The 12,170-nt window shown below is 44.2% G+C and overlaps 1 protein-coding gene across 2 annotated transcripts in view; it reads right to left on the bottom strand.

Moving 5' to 3' along the window:
* The window catches only part of RAB4A (RAB4A, member RAS oncogene family), a 51,679-nt gene extending 50,919 nt beyond the window's left edge, over positions 1-760 (bottom strand). The window contains exon 1 of one of the 2 annotated variants that reach the window (XM_055308879.1): positions 495-760. In XM_055308879.1, the coding sequence (XP_055164854.1) occupies positions 495-525 (31 nt within the window). In that variant the 5' untranslated portion in view covers positions 526-760. The remainder of the gene's footprint in view (positions 1-494) is intronic. The other variant, XM_055308882.1, reaches the window with a different exon arrangement.
* Positions 761-12,170: the final 11,410 nt, after the last annotated feature.

Raw genomic sequence — 12,170 nt, 5'->3', positions numbered from 1 at the left:
GGTGTTTATGGTTTTAAAAAGGCACATTTATAAATAGCCATAATGCAACCCAGAAAGGACTAAAAGCCCGAGAGATTGAGAAACAGAAATAAAGGAGGCAAGAGGTCTCCGCAGGAAGCCATGGATTATTAGTCTATCGATTACTTCTCATTGTAATCCCAGGGCAAAGAAAGGAATTCCAAACCAGGAAAGGTCAAGCTGGAATATCCGAGGAGCACACAGGAATGCAGGCGTCGCCCTAAGTCCTTCCCATCCCTCGTTGGGGACAACAGCGCAGAGCAAAGTCCTGAACTGGCTTCCCAAACCCTGAGCTAATGAAACTGGACCAAGAAAGGGAAAACCCTACTGGTGTGAGCGCGGGGAAAAACAGGAGAAAACTTGAAAAAGCAGCTCACGTAAGTGGGCTCCACACCGCCCGGCCGGCGCCCCCGGCCCCCGGCCCCGCGCCCCCCGTCCCCGCCGCGCCCCGGCCCCGCGCCCCGCCGGCCTCGTACCGTAGGTTTCGGACATGGCCGTCTGCGACATCTTGGGAGCGGCACCGCCTCTCGCCGGGTCACCGGCTGCAGCTCGGGCCCGGCGGGCGGGAGGGGAGGGCCGGGGTCGTCCTCGGCGCCTCGGCGGGATCGGCTCGGGGCGGGGGACCGGAGAAGGGAGGGGCCCGCCGTCCCCACGGCAACCGCCGGCCACCCCGCGGCTGCGGCCCTGCCGGACTGCCGGCTCCGCGCAGGCGCACGGCCTCCGCCCCCGCCCCCCGCCCCCCGCCGGGCCCGGCGCGGACCGCGAGGAGGAGGAGGAGGGGGAGGAGGAGGAGGAGGAGGAGAGGGGGGCGAGGCCCGGCCCCCGCCAGGGCAGCGCGTGCGCGCGCAGCTCGCGGCGGGTCCTCGGATCCCGAAGGCCCGGCGGGGGCGGGGGACTCGGGGCGCGGGGGCTGGATGCGGGCGCGGATGGAGGCGCGCTGCTGGCCGAAGTCGAGTTGCGGAGGAGGGCCCTGCTCGGTCGGCTGGGGTGACCGAGCCTGGGGACGCTGAGCTCCGGCTCTAGGGCAGAGGTGGCAGTGCCTGCGGTGGGAAGACAGCCCCGCCCGGTTGGCCGACTTCGGCGTCGTCTTTGGCAGTTCGAAGGCCGGAAAAGACTTCTTCTAAGCTGTCCTGATCGGTCGGGGCAGGAGGTTAATGTATAACCCGGAGGCTGTAGCCCCAGGTGTCCTGCTGGAGACCAGCCCTGTGGGCAAGGAGCCTGGCTTGCCTGCGGTGGAAACTGAGCTTTCGCCCACTCCCGGGCCTCTCCTGTAGGGCTGGGCTGGTGTCTGCAGAAAACCGTCAGCAGCTTAAGGAGCGCTTGTGGAACACCCTAGGGTGGCCCCTCTGCCTCCCACTGTAGGGGAGTCCGGCTTATGGGCAGGAAGCATCTCTTGGTTCTCAACTAAGGTTAGGAGTTTTGATTTAAGGAGCAAAACTGAATTCAGAATCCCCTTCTGCTGGAAATGCAGAGATAAACATATATATTACGAAGAGAATTTTGCTTGGGAGTTTGCTCTATCTAAGCATGATCAGGGCCACATCATAAGACCCAACTTCATTCAAAAGATATAGTAGAATACTAAAAATAGGCCTTGGCTAAGCTCCTAAGTAACTTGGACTATGGGAAATGCTAGTAAATACATTTTTTTTTCCCAAGTCCATTTGGCTCCATCCTCCATATAAATTGGCATCAGATTTCACTGAGGCCTTTCCCCTCTTCCCCAATGGCCATTTGGCTCTACATTTTGTTCTTCTTTCTGATCCTAATAGCAAATAAATATATCCTTGCTTCTAAATCACAGAGAAGGTCCCATGCTGAAATATTGTGAAAATGATAATTTCCTAGAATTATTTTGTATATATTTCTTGTTCAATGGCTGAGGTACTTTGTTGCTGTCTTATTTGGTTTTCTGCCTGTTAGTTTTGATTTGCCCTATTGAGTATAGCAGGCTAACCTGATGGAAGCTATTTCAGAAGAAAGACAGGGATGCCATTCTTTAGATCTAAGTTTTCTTCCTGCCAGAACCTTCTGAGGGTAAGAAAGGAATCACTGGATTACAGTGATTGCTTGGGTTATTGACTGAAACCGGACCACAAGATCTCTGAAATCTGGACAGAGTGATAGAAATAAAAATTAAGCTGCTATTTCAAAGTTGAGAACAGTTTTCTATTCTGTGGACCATGAAGAGACTTAGACCTTTGAGGAAAACTATTTGTTTTGGAAAAATTACCCAAAGAAGTCATTTCATTTGCAAATAAAAGCCAGATATCACAACTAGAAAAGGAAATACTCAAGCTGAGATTTGAAGGAACTGTTTTTTGAATAATAATGTGAAAGGTCCTTTGCATCCTAGTAACTTTGCATCTTTGAGAGAAAATAAATTTCTCCTAAAAACCCTCAGAGACCACTTTCATTCTGAGGTGCTGTTGATTGTGTGCAAAGAAAGCTTACTGCAAAATTAGTGTTTTCTCCAGTTATTTTCTCCTTTCTTTTTAGAGGAGGTTTGTGATAGAGTAAAAGTAGATTTCCAAAAGCCTAAGCACATTGAAGATTTGTCTACAGGAAATGAAGGGAGAAAGATTTCTTCCAAAATAAATCTACTCTTAAAAAAAAAAAAAAAAATCTACTCTTCCTATCCGCTTTTCCTCAGGACAGTGGGTCCTGCAAGTAACTGGTACTTTCCTCCCTGGCAGTGCTTCACATTTAATGACTGATTAGGAACTTCAGGGGGCTGCCAGCCTCACAACAATTTCTGTTCCCCAGGACTGGCAGAGAGGACCACATGGGTTGGGACAGTGGTCTCTCTGTAGAGACAGTGGGCATATGACAATGACTGAAGAGCCTTTCAGACTCCTATGCATAGGGTTGGACCCAGAACAGTGCACTATCCAGTCCCTTGGAAGGGAGTTCTAAAAAGGCCTAGAAAAAGAAAGCAGTGGCACTGGGAATGAAAGGACATGGCATCCTTGGCAGAGCTAAACTTGGTAGAGAGTACAACAGTCTCTGAGGCATGGTGACTTTACTTGGTGGCTAGAGTTGAAGAACCTAAGCTAATTTGTGTCTGAATCCTTGAGGACTCAGAAATATCTAGGTGTTACTTTGAGAAGGAGCCAAGTTCTACCCAGGTAGGTAGAGGCTTGAAAAGGTGACCTTGTTAAAATCCTGTGACATACAACTCTTCAGGTTGGAAGAGACCTCAGAGGCCAGTGGACCAGTCTGCCTTCTAAGGCCATCCAAAACTACACCTCTGTAATCGGACACGTCTGCTAGGGAACGTTTAGTCAGGATGGGCTAAGTTATCTGCAGTGAAAAAGATCTCCCAACATGCCTGTAACTAACACAGTGAAGTTCATCTCTCACTCAGACCCACCTGCCCCACTCATGCTGGCTCCATTGTGAGCACTCAGCACCCAGGTTGACCCAAGTCTCATAGGCACACGCACTCCCACCGTCACTTGGACAGGAAAAGGAACCAGCGCTAATTGTGCATTAGCTCATGATGATCCCATCAGGAGTGAGTAGAATCACTTCCATCTATATTTTACAGGCCAAAGCAACTGATGTGCCCAGACCCGTTTTCAAAGAGAACAGAGTGCAATCTTGTTATGTCCCAGAAGGAAAAGAGGAGAGGATATATTTGGAAAGATGTGGTGACTATTACAGAGCTTTGTACCTGCCCAGGCAGCTCATTCTGCTTTGATTTTAAACAGCTTCATTGAAGTGTAATTGCCATAGTTGCACATATCTCAAGTATTCACATGATAATTTATGCTGTAGATGTATACCTGTGCTTGCTGCTACTGGGATGTCACTACTTTTGGCCTTTTCAGTGGACAGAGACATTTTCTATCGATTCCGTATTATCTTCTCTGTTGCCGATTAGGAATACCTTCTTGTAAGGTTATTTTCGTGGTTGTTTTAGCATTTATGGTATAGGTTTTTAACTTGTCACATGGTGCACCTACATGTGCTGTGCCTTTAAGTAAAGTATAAGAACCTCACAACAGGGATCCCTGGGTGGCGCAGCGGTTTGGCGCCTGCCTTTGGCCCAGGGCGCGATCCTGGAGACCCGGGATTCAGGATCGAATCCCACGTCGGGCTCCCGGTGCATGGAGCCTGCTTCTCCCTCTGCCTGTGTCTCTGCCTCTCTCTCTCATTCTGTGTGACTATCATAAATAATAATAAAAAGAAAAAACTTTAAGAACCTCACAACACATTTACCTCCATCCTCCCCATTAACCATGCTGTGGAAGTCCTACTTCTACATTTGTTGTATATACCTCACATACTATGTTGTTATTTTTGCTTTAAGCAGCCAATTCTCTTTTTAAAAATTGTGGTAAAATATGCATAACATGAAATTTACCATCTCAACCATCTTCACGTGTGCAGTTCAGTGGCATCAAGCACACTCACGTTGTTGTGCAAACATGCACCTCCAGAACTCTTTTCATCTTGCAAAAATGAAACTGTCTCCCTTAAATACCAAATCTTTGTTCCCCCGTCTCCCAGGTCTTGCAACCACCACCCTATTTGCTCTCCCTATGATTTCGATACTCTGCGTACTTCAATATGAATGGAATCATACAGTATCTGTTCTTTAGTGACTGGCTTATTTCCCTTAGCATTATGTCCTTAGGGTTCATCCATGTTGTAGCATATGTCAGGATAGCCTTCCTTTTCAAAGATGAATAATATTCCCCTGTACATATATATATATATATATATATATATTCCTTTGTACACAGTGGATTTCGTTTTTCTAGTCTCTGCCTTTTTTTTTTTAAGATTTTATTTATTTATTTATTTATTTATTTATTTATTTATTTATTTATCCATTAAACTCCCTTGGCCTGTGAATTTAGTTTTTATCAGATTTTTTTCAGCCACTATTTCTTCAAATATATTTTCTGCCCCTCCCCCTCTTCTCCACTGGTGATTCCATCACAAATATATCAGGCAACTTGAATTTAGCTAACTGATACTCTGTTCAATATTTTTTTCTTCCTGTGTGTCATTTTAGATAATTTCTATTGCTATGTCTTTATTTTTTATTTTTTAAAAAATGTTATTTATTCATGAGAGACACAGAAAGAGGGGCAGAGACATAGGCAGAGGGAGAAGCAGACTCCCTTAGGGGAGCCCTATGTAGGACTGGATCTCAGGACTCCGGGATCACAACCTGAGCCAAAAGCAGACACTCAACCACAGCCACCCAGGCATCCCTATTGCCATGTCCTTAAATTGACTAATCATTTCTAAAATATTTAATCTGTTAATCCTATCCATTATATTTTCCCTTTCAGACATTGCAACTTCCTGTCTAGAAGTTCAATTTGTGTATATGTGTATCACATTCAGAACTATTTTCATTCTCTCCCTTAGCTTCTTGGACATATAGAATATGTTGTAATAATGATTTTAATGTCATTTTCTTTTTTTTTTTCATTTTTTACTAATTTTGTCATCTGAGGAATTTCTGAGACCATTTCCATTGATTGGCTTTTCTCCTTGTTGTGAGTGATATTTTCCTATTTTACAATGCAAGGTAATTTTTGATGCCAGACATTGAGTTGACTTTGTTTAAGTGTATATATAATATATAAGGATTAGGGATTCTTCTGGACCTTGTGTGTGTGCTGAGGACTGATGTAAAAATTAGAGGGGATTCTTTACCAAGCCCTGGGTACTTTCCACACACTCCTACACTGACCAGCAGGTGAGGGCTTGAAGGGAACCCTTTGTGAATCTCTGGCCACTTTCTCTGTGCACAGCATCCATCTCTCCTTTTGGGTCCTGAGGACTCTAGCTACCTCTCAGCCTCCTCGCCTCCCTGCTCTGTTCCTTGGTCTCTCCAGCTCAGGGAGTGCTACCACCTCCTCCTGTCAGCAACCCCAGAGCTCAGTCTGTGGATCTCTTGTCCACATTCAGTTACTCCTTAGTGGATCTCATCCAGTTGTGAGGCTTTAAATACCATCTAAAGCTAATACTGGGATCCCTGCGTGGCGCAGCGGTTTAGCGCCTGCCTTTGGCCCAGGGCACGATCCTGGAGACCCGAGATCGAATCCCACATCGGGCTCCTGGTGCATGGAGCCTGCTTCTCCCTCTGCCTGTGTCTCTGCCTCTCTCTCTCTATCATAAATAAATAAAAATTAAAAAAAAATAAAGCTAATGCTTCCTAAAGCTCTCTCTTGCCTAGTCTTCTGCATACAGTTGTTTATTTCATATCTTCATTTGAACACCTGTTAGGCTTCTTAATACTAAGAATAAAAAGCAAACATCCAAATTCCTCAACTGAACCTGTGTCTTCTGCAATCTTTCCTATCTCAGTGAGTGGCAGTTTGGGCAGACAAAAATCTTGGAGTCCTCCTTGACTCCTCACTGCCACTCATGCCTACGTTTGGTCCATCAGCAAGTTCTCTGCCTTTAAACATCCAGAACACAGCTACTTCATCTCTGTGCTATTCCCTTTTGGTCCAAGCCTGCCTCACTTCTCTCTGCATGAAGATCCTAATTGGCCTTCCTGCTTCTGTCCTTGTCTCCTGGTAGTCTATTCTCAACACAGCTGCCAGTGATCCTATTAAATGTAAGTAAACAAAACAAACCTTAAAAGAACAATACCCCTTTAGAGCAGCCAGTACTGGGGGCAAGTAGGTGGGTGGAGAGAGGAGGGGAGAGGAATATAAGTTCCATCATGCTGCTCTGCTCAAAACCCTTCATCTCATTTACTTACCCTGGATAGTCTATGGTCGACTCCCCTCTGACTTCTCTCCTTCCACCTTCCCCCTGATTCTCTTGGCTCTGACAACATAGGCCTTCTTGTGTTTTGAACATATCAAGAAGATTTCAGCCTTAGGGCCTTTGCATGTGCTCTTTCCTCAGCCTGGAATGCTCTTGTCTCAGATGTCTATATGACTTGTGCCCTCACAGCCTTTGTGCTTTCTGCTTATATGGCATTTCATCAGTGAGGCCTTCCTTTCAGATATAAAATAGTGATTACCCCCACCCCAGCATTTCATACATTCTCTACTTTGGGTGCCCCCTTATAGCATTTACCACCACCTAACACACATATCATTTATTACCATAGTATCCACCCCCCCCCAAGATGGTAAGGTTTATAAGAGAGGGATTGTATCTGTCTTTTGTCAGAATGCTCTATCCTCATTCCTAACATAGTATTTGGCATACCAAACCCTCAATAATTAAATAGTTGTTGAATGACCAGCTGAATGAAATAACTCAGCAGCTCTCTATTTAATATGGATTTAATTTAGTGTAATCAACTTAATTTTAAACTTGTTGATTTATGGGAAATTTAAGTTGATCTTTTAAATTCCACCATGTAATTGTGGAAAGGCTGTAATAAAACCATTTGAAAGTATCATCTAATATTAGTGTGATTTATTGAGTACTTAATAGATACTAGGTATAGTGCTAAGTGCTTTACATGTAATATTGTAAAACCTAGTCCTTACCACAGACCCATGAGGTAGGTATTATCCCATTTTATAGATGAGGAAACAAAGGTCCAGGTGTATTTCATATTTTGCCCCAGTTCTCAGGACTACTGTGTATCAACATTGGGATTTTTCTCTAAAACCACACTAAACTAGGCACTTCTTTTCATCTATAATGTGTAACAGGAAAAATATGCAGTATGAAAACTTACAAAACAAGTGTGACTTCATAAGGCACCAGACTGTTCAATGTAAGGGAACATAAGGACAAAGTGCCCTTGGGGCCATGCCCTGTTATGGGTGCTATATGTAAGTTCCCTTGACTCTCACTGACAAGTGGCTTTCCTCATCCTCCTTTTACAGGTGAGGATGGCTCCAAACCAGGGGTCTGTACTGTTCTATGATGTTAAGTAAGTATGGAAATGGGAGTGGGAAGATGTTTCCAGGAGCAAAACTTCCTTGAGCACCTTTGTAAATTAAGCTGAAGCTCAAGCTACTAGCTCTAAGCTGAACATAAACCTGAAGGTAACATCCAATTCACTAATACTAAACTTAAGTCTTTCAATCTATTTCTAAAGACAAACAGTCTTCTGTTTATCCAAGAATATGCTGCAAATGTCCCACGGAACAGTATGCACTATGAGGCTAGAGTTGTAGACACGTTTCTTAGTTCAGTGATGTGATAATTCTTCATCTTCATTCTTTAATTTGAAAGTTACCAGCAAATCCTATTCCTTCTAATGGGAATGCTTCTCTGCATTATTTCTCCATTTAACAACATTTATACTCAGGGATTTTTTTTCATGAGTCCTTTTAATTTTTGTTCTGCCTTCAGTAGCAAGGATTTTCTGGTTCCTCTTTTAATCATGTTTCAGAAATCAGATTAACTATCTGACTGAAAAAAAAAAACTATCTGACTGAGAATACTTGAATACATGTATTCTCTTTCCACTTTCTGGTAAAAGTAAATAGTGTTTTAAATCACATGGCCTATTTTCAGTCTGGTTTCTTGTTAAAAAGATTGCAAAATGAATTTTTTTGGTCTTTGTTTTTGGATTTTCCTCCTATCACCAAATATATTTAGCTGGAATTTTCTGTTAGGGGATGATTTTTTAAATCAGCTTTATTGAGGTATAGTTTATATATAAAATTCAACCATTTTAAAGTGTGTAATTTCATACTAATTTTTGACAAATTTTACAGTTGAGCAACAAACTACAACACAATCATGTTATAGAACCTGTAGATTACCCCCAAACTTCTTTTATACCCTTTTGAAATGCCCTCTGGACTTTTTGGTTTTTTTTTTAAGATTTGTTTATTTTTTAAAGAGAGAGAAAGCATGAGCAGAGGGAGGAGTAGAGAGAGACAGAGAATCCTCAAGAAGATTCCCCACTAACTGTGGAACCTGAAACACCCCCGACTCCAGGATCCTGAGATCATGACCTGAGTCAGAACCAAGAGTCAGAGGCTTAGCCAACTGAGCCCCCCCAGGTGCCCCACTCTGGGCTGACTTTTAAGAACCTTTATGGAGGATTACTGGTGTCACATGAGAAAATATAGCATGTCCTATGAGGTTGGCTGGGAATTTTCCCACTACAAAGAACAGCCACCCTTTCCTCCGTCTACAGACATCTGACAGCCTTCCCTTCTCCCTATTTTCATCTCTCATGTTTGTGTTAGCCACCAGCTCTTTTTCTGGGTCCAAACAGTAGTCAATACTACAATTCCAGGACAGCTCCAGTGGCACAGCGGTTTAGCGCTGCCTGCAGCCCAGGGTGTGATCCTGGAGACCCAGGATCGAGTCCCATGTTGGGCTCCCTACGTGGAGCCTGCTTCTCTCTCTGTGTCGCTCATGAATAAATAAAGAAAATATTAAAAAAAGAAATGTCTTTGAAAAGTGACTCACCTTTAAAAAAAATACTACAATTCCATAGTCAATATTACCATTTCCATCAATCAGTTGGGTGGAATGTGCTTCTTAATGGAAGACTAATGAGACCTCAGAAGAGACACTTCTTGGGTTTATGGGTGCTCCCTATGACTTTACAGCGGTGAGACTTTTAAGTCCGAAGGAACTTCCCTTCCTTCCCATAAAGTGGTATAGACTTGGCCAGTAGGCATGTAGTAAAACACTGTGTAGTGTTTGTACCTTGCTACCTTTATTCATTTGCTAGGGCTACTGTAACAAATACCATGGACTGCATGGCTCAAACAACAGGAATGTGTGGCCTCCCAGTCCTGCAGGCTAGAAGTCCAGTGTGGAGGTGAAGACAGGGTTGCTTCCTTTCCTTGGGCTGCAAAGGAGCATCTGTTCTGGGCCTCCCTCCTAGCTTCTACTGGAAGCTGGTTTGCTGCTTTGCTGGCCATCTCTGGCCTTCCAACAAGCATCACCCTGACCTGCTTTCATCTCCAGATGGCATGCTCCCTGTGTGTGAGCCTGTGTTCAAATTTCCCCGTTTTAGAAGGACACCAGTAATATTGGTTAAGGCCCAGCCCAATGACTTCTTAATTAATTATACCTGCAACAACCGTGTTTCCAAATGAGGTAATTTTCTGAGGTCCTCGGGGTTTAGGACTTCTGAATTTCGAGAGGGAAACACAATTCAACCCTTAACACTTTTCATCATCCAAATGTCCCACAAAAATCATAAATGCAGTACAGCAATTATGCCTCATATTGGTATAGACCCTGATGTCTTCTCAGAAATGAAATGCAGACTCCTGCAGGGTTTTTTTTTTAAATCCAATTAGCCAACATATAGTACATCATTAGTTTCAGATGACTCCCGCAGAGTCTTAAACTGTAGAGCATATGTGAACACCTGGGGACCTGTGAGAAACACAGATTTCTAGATCTCATCTCTGGAGGGTCTGATTCATGAGTCTGGACCAGAGCCCAGGAATCCATCTTGTTTAACAAGCACCGTGAGTGTTTCTAATGCAGCAGGTCCTCACATTGGAAGAAGTCCTGATGTGGGCTGGGAGGGGCTGTATTGCTGAAGGATCCTGGCTCCAGCTGCTTGTGGAAAATGCAATGGAGAGACGCAGAACCTGAGTTGAACATTAAATGTGGTGAGTGGCAGGATCTTTACGTCTGAGTAGTGAAGACATATGCTCAGAGATCCTTCTCTGACACCTAATCCACTTAGAAATATGAATGGGTTAGAGATACACTATGGGCTAAATTTTAAGCTATTTATCTGAATCAGTCCCTTCCCGTTCAGGGGTCATCCGTCATTCCTCCAGTCAGCCAGAGCTTTCTATATCAGGGAAGCAGCCAACATTCAGCAAGAGTTGCCTTCAAAAGCTGGTGGGGTAGGGGGGCTTTGCAATGTGCCCTCCCCTTCCCTGGATCTCACCATCTCTCTTGCCTTTTCTTACCTTTCTTAAGGAAGATCTTGGCTCAAGGACTTTCCCTCGAGCTTCTTGAGATGGTTGATTTTCTTATTAAAGCACAATCTGTTTGGTTTCTTTCTCTTCCTCTGCTTATTGCCATAATTTAGCAATAATAGTTCTGTATTCACTGAGCAATTTGCCTCTGACACTAGAATGTAAACGCTAAGAGCAGAGACTTGACCTTCATTGTTCTCAGTCTTTTTCAGACACTAGCACCTGCCCTAGAGCCAGGCACATTTCAGATACCTCAAAATATTTGTGGAATTAATTGAATGACTGAATGGTGAATGCTGGTACCACCTGTGAGCAGTAAAGATGACCATAGAGACCATCTGGAGCATTTAAACAATTTCAGCTGAGTCCACATTAAGGCTGTGTGACGGCTAAGTGCCAGAATACCAAGGAACAGGTGAGTCACTTGGGGTAGGGTTCAGGGATTGTTTTTACTGAGACTCTTTTTATGGATTTTCCTCCTGGCTTCCTTTTTCACTCAGCTTAAACATTTTCACATTGCATTTGAGGAAAGCGGAGGCTTTCCTTACTATTGAGCTTAAGTGAATGGAAATTTTGTTTGTGGGAGAAGTAGTCTTGGAACTTGAGGGGCTCTTTGGGAACCAATGTGCAACAGGGTTTTGGAGCAAGCTTGTTAGACCATGTGTCTGAATGGAAGAAGGGGTGGAGAGATGGGGCCAACAAGGAAGTGGCAGTCTAATGCAGGCTCTTCTTGGGCAGCTTTGCCTAGAGTTGAAAATTACCTCAGAGAGAAAGAAGTTGATCCAGCTCTGGAAACATGGCCATCATATCCTTCAACTTATTTATTGATGCATGACTTCACTTGAAACTTGGGTCCAGTGGGACATCCTGGCCCCTCTAATTGAGCTCTTCTGGAATCCCCAGAGGCAGCCCTGTGCTAAGGACTGTGAAGAGCTACTTCTCTCTTCCTCAAGAATCTACCATCACAGGGCAGCTCAGACTCTATGGCTCCCCAATAGGAACAATGAGGTTTAAAGCTACTTAGAAATCATCGTTGGAAAAATCAGGAAATCCTTGAATCTGTCTGGGCTATCAAATTTGAAGATCTTAATTTAAGAAATAAAGTGAAGAAACAAATTCAGTAAGGAATTTAACAGGACCACGGGTATTTTTGTCACTTTCCTGGTCAAGTGGTGCCCCCTTGTGGGTACTTTGATGTATTCACCAGGGTGCGGGACTCTAGCAAAGCAAGGCAGGCTGTGAGGACAATCCCAAGAACTGATAGTTTAGGCCCAGTCGATGGTTCTCTGTGGATTG

This window comes from Nyctereutes procyonoides, unplaced genomic scaffold (genome assembly GCF_905146905.1).
Source record: "Nyctereutes procyonoides isolate TBG_1078 unplaced genomic scaffold, NYPRO_anot_genome, whole genome shotgun sequence".
NCBI lineage: Eukaryota > Metazoa > Chordata > Mammalia > Carnivora > Canidae > Nyctereutes > Nyctereutes procyonoides.
The sequence above is the reverse complement of the archived record's forward strand: the minus strand, read 5'-3'. Positions and strand labels throughout refer to the sequence as shown.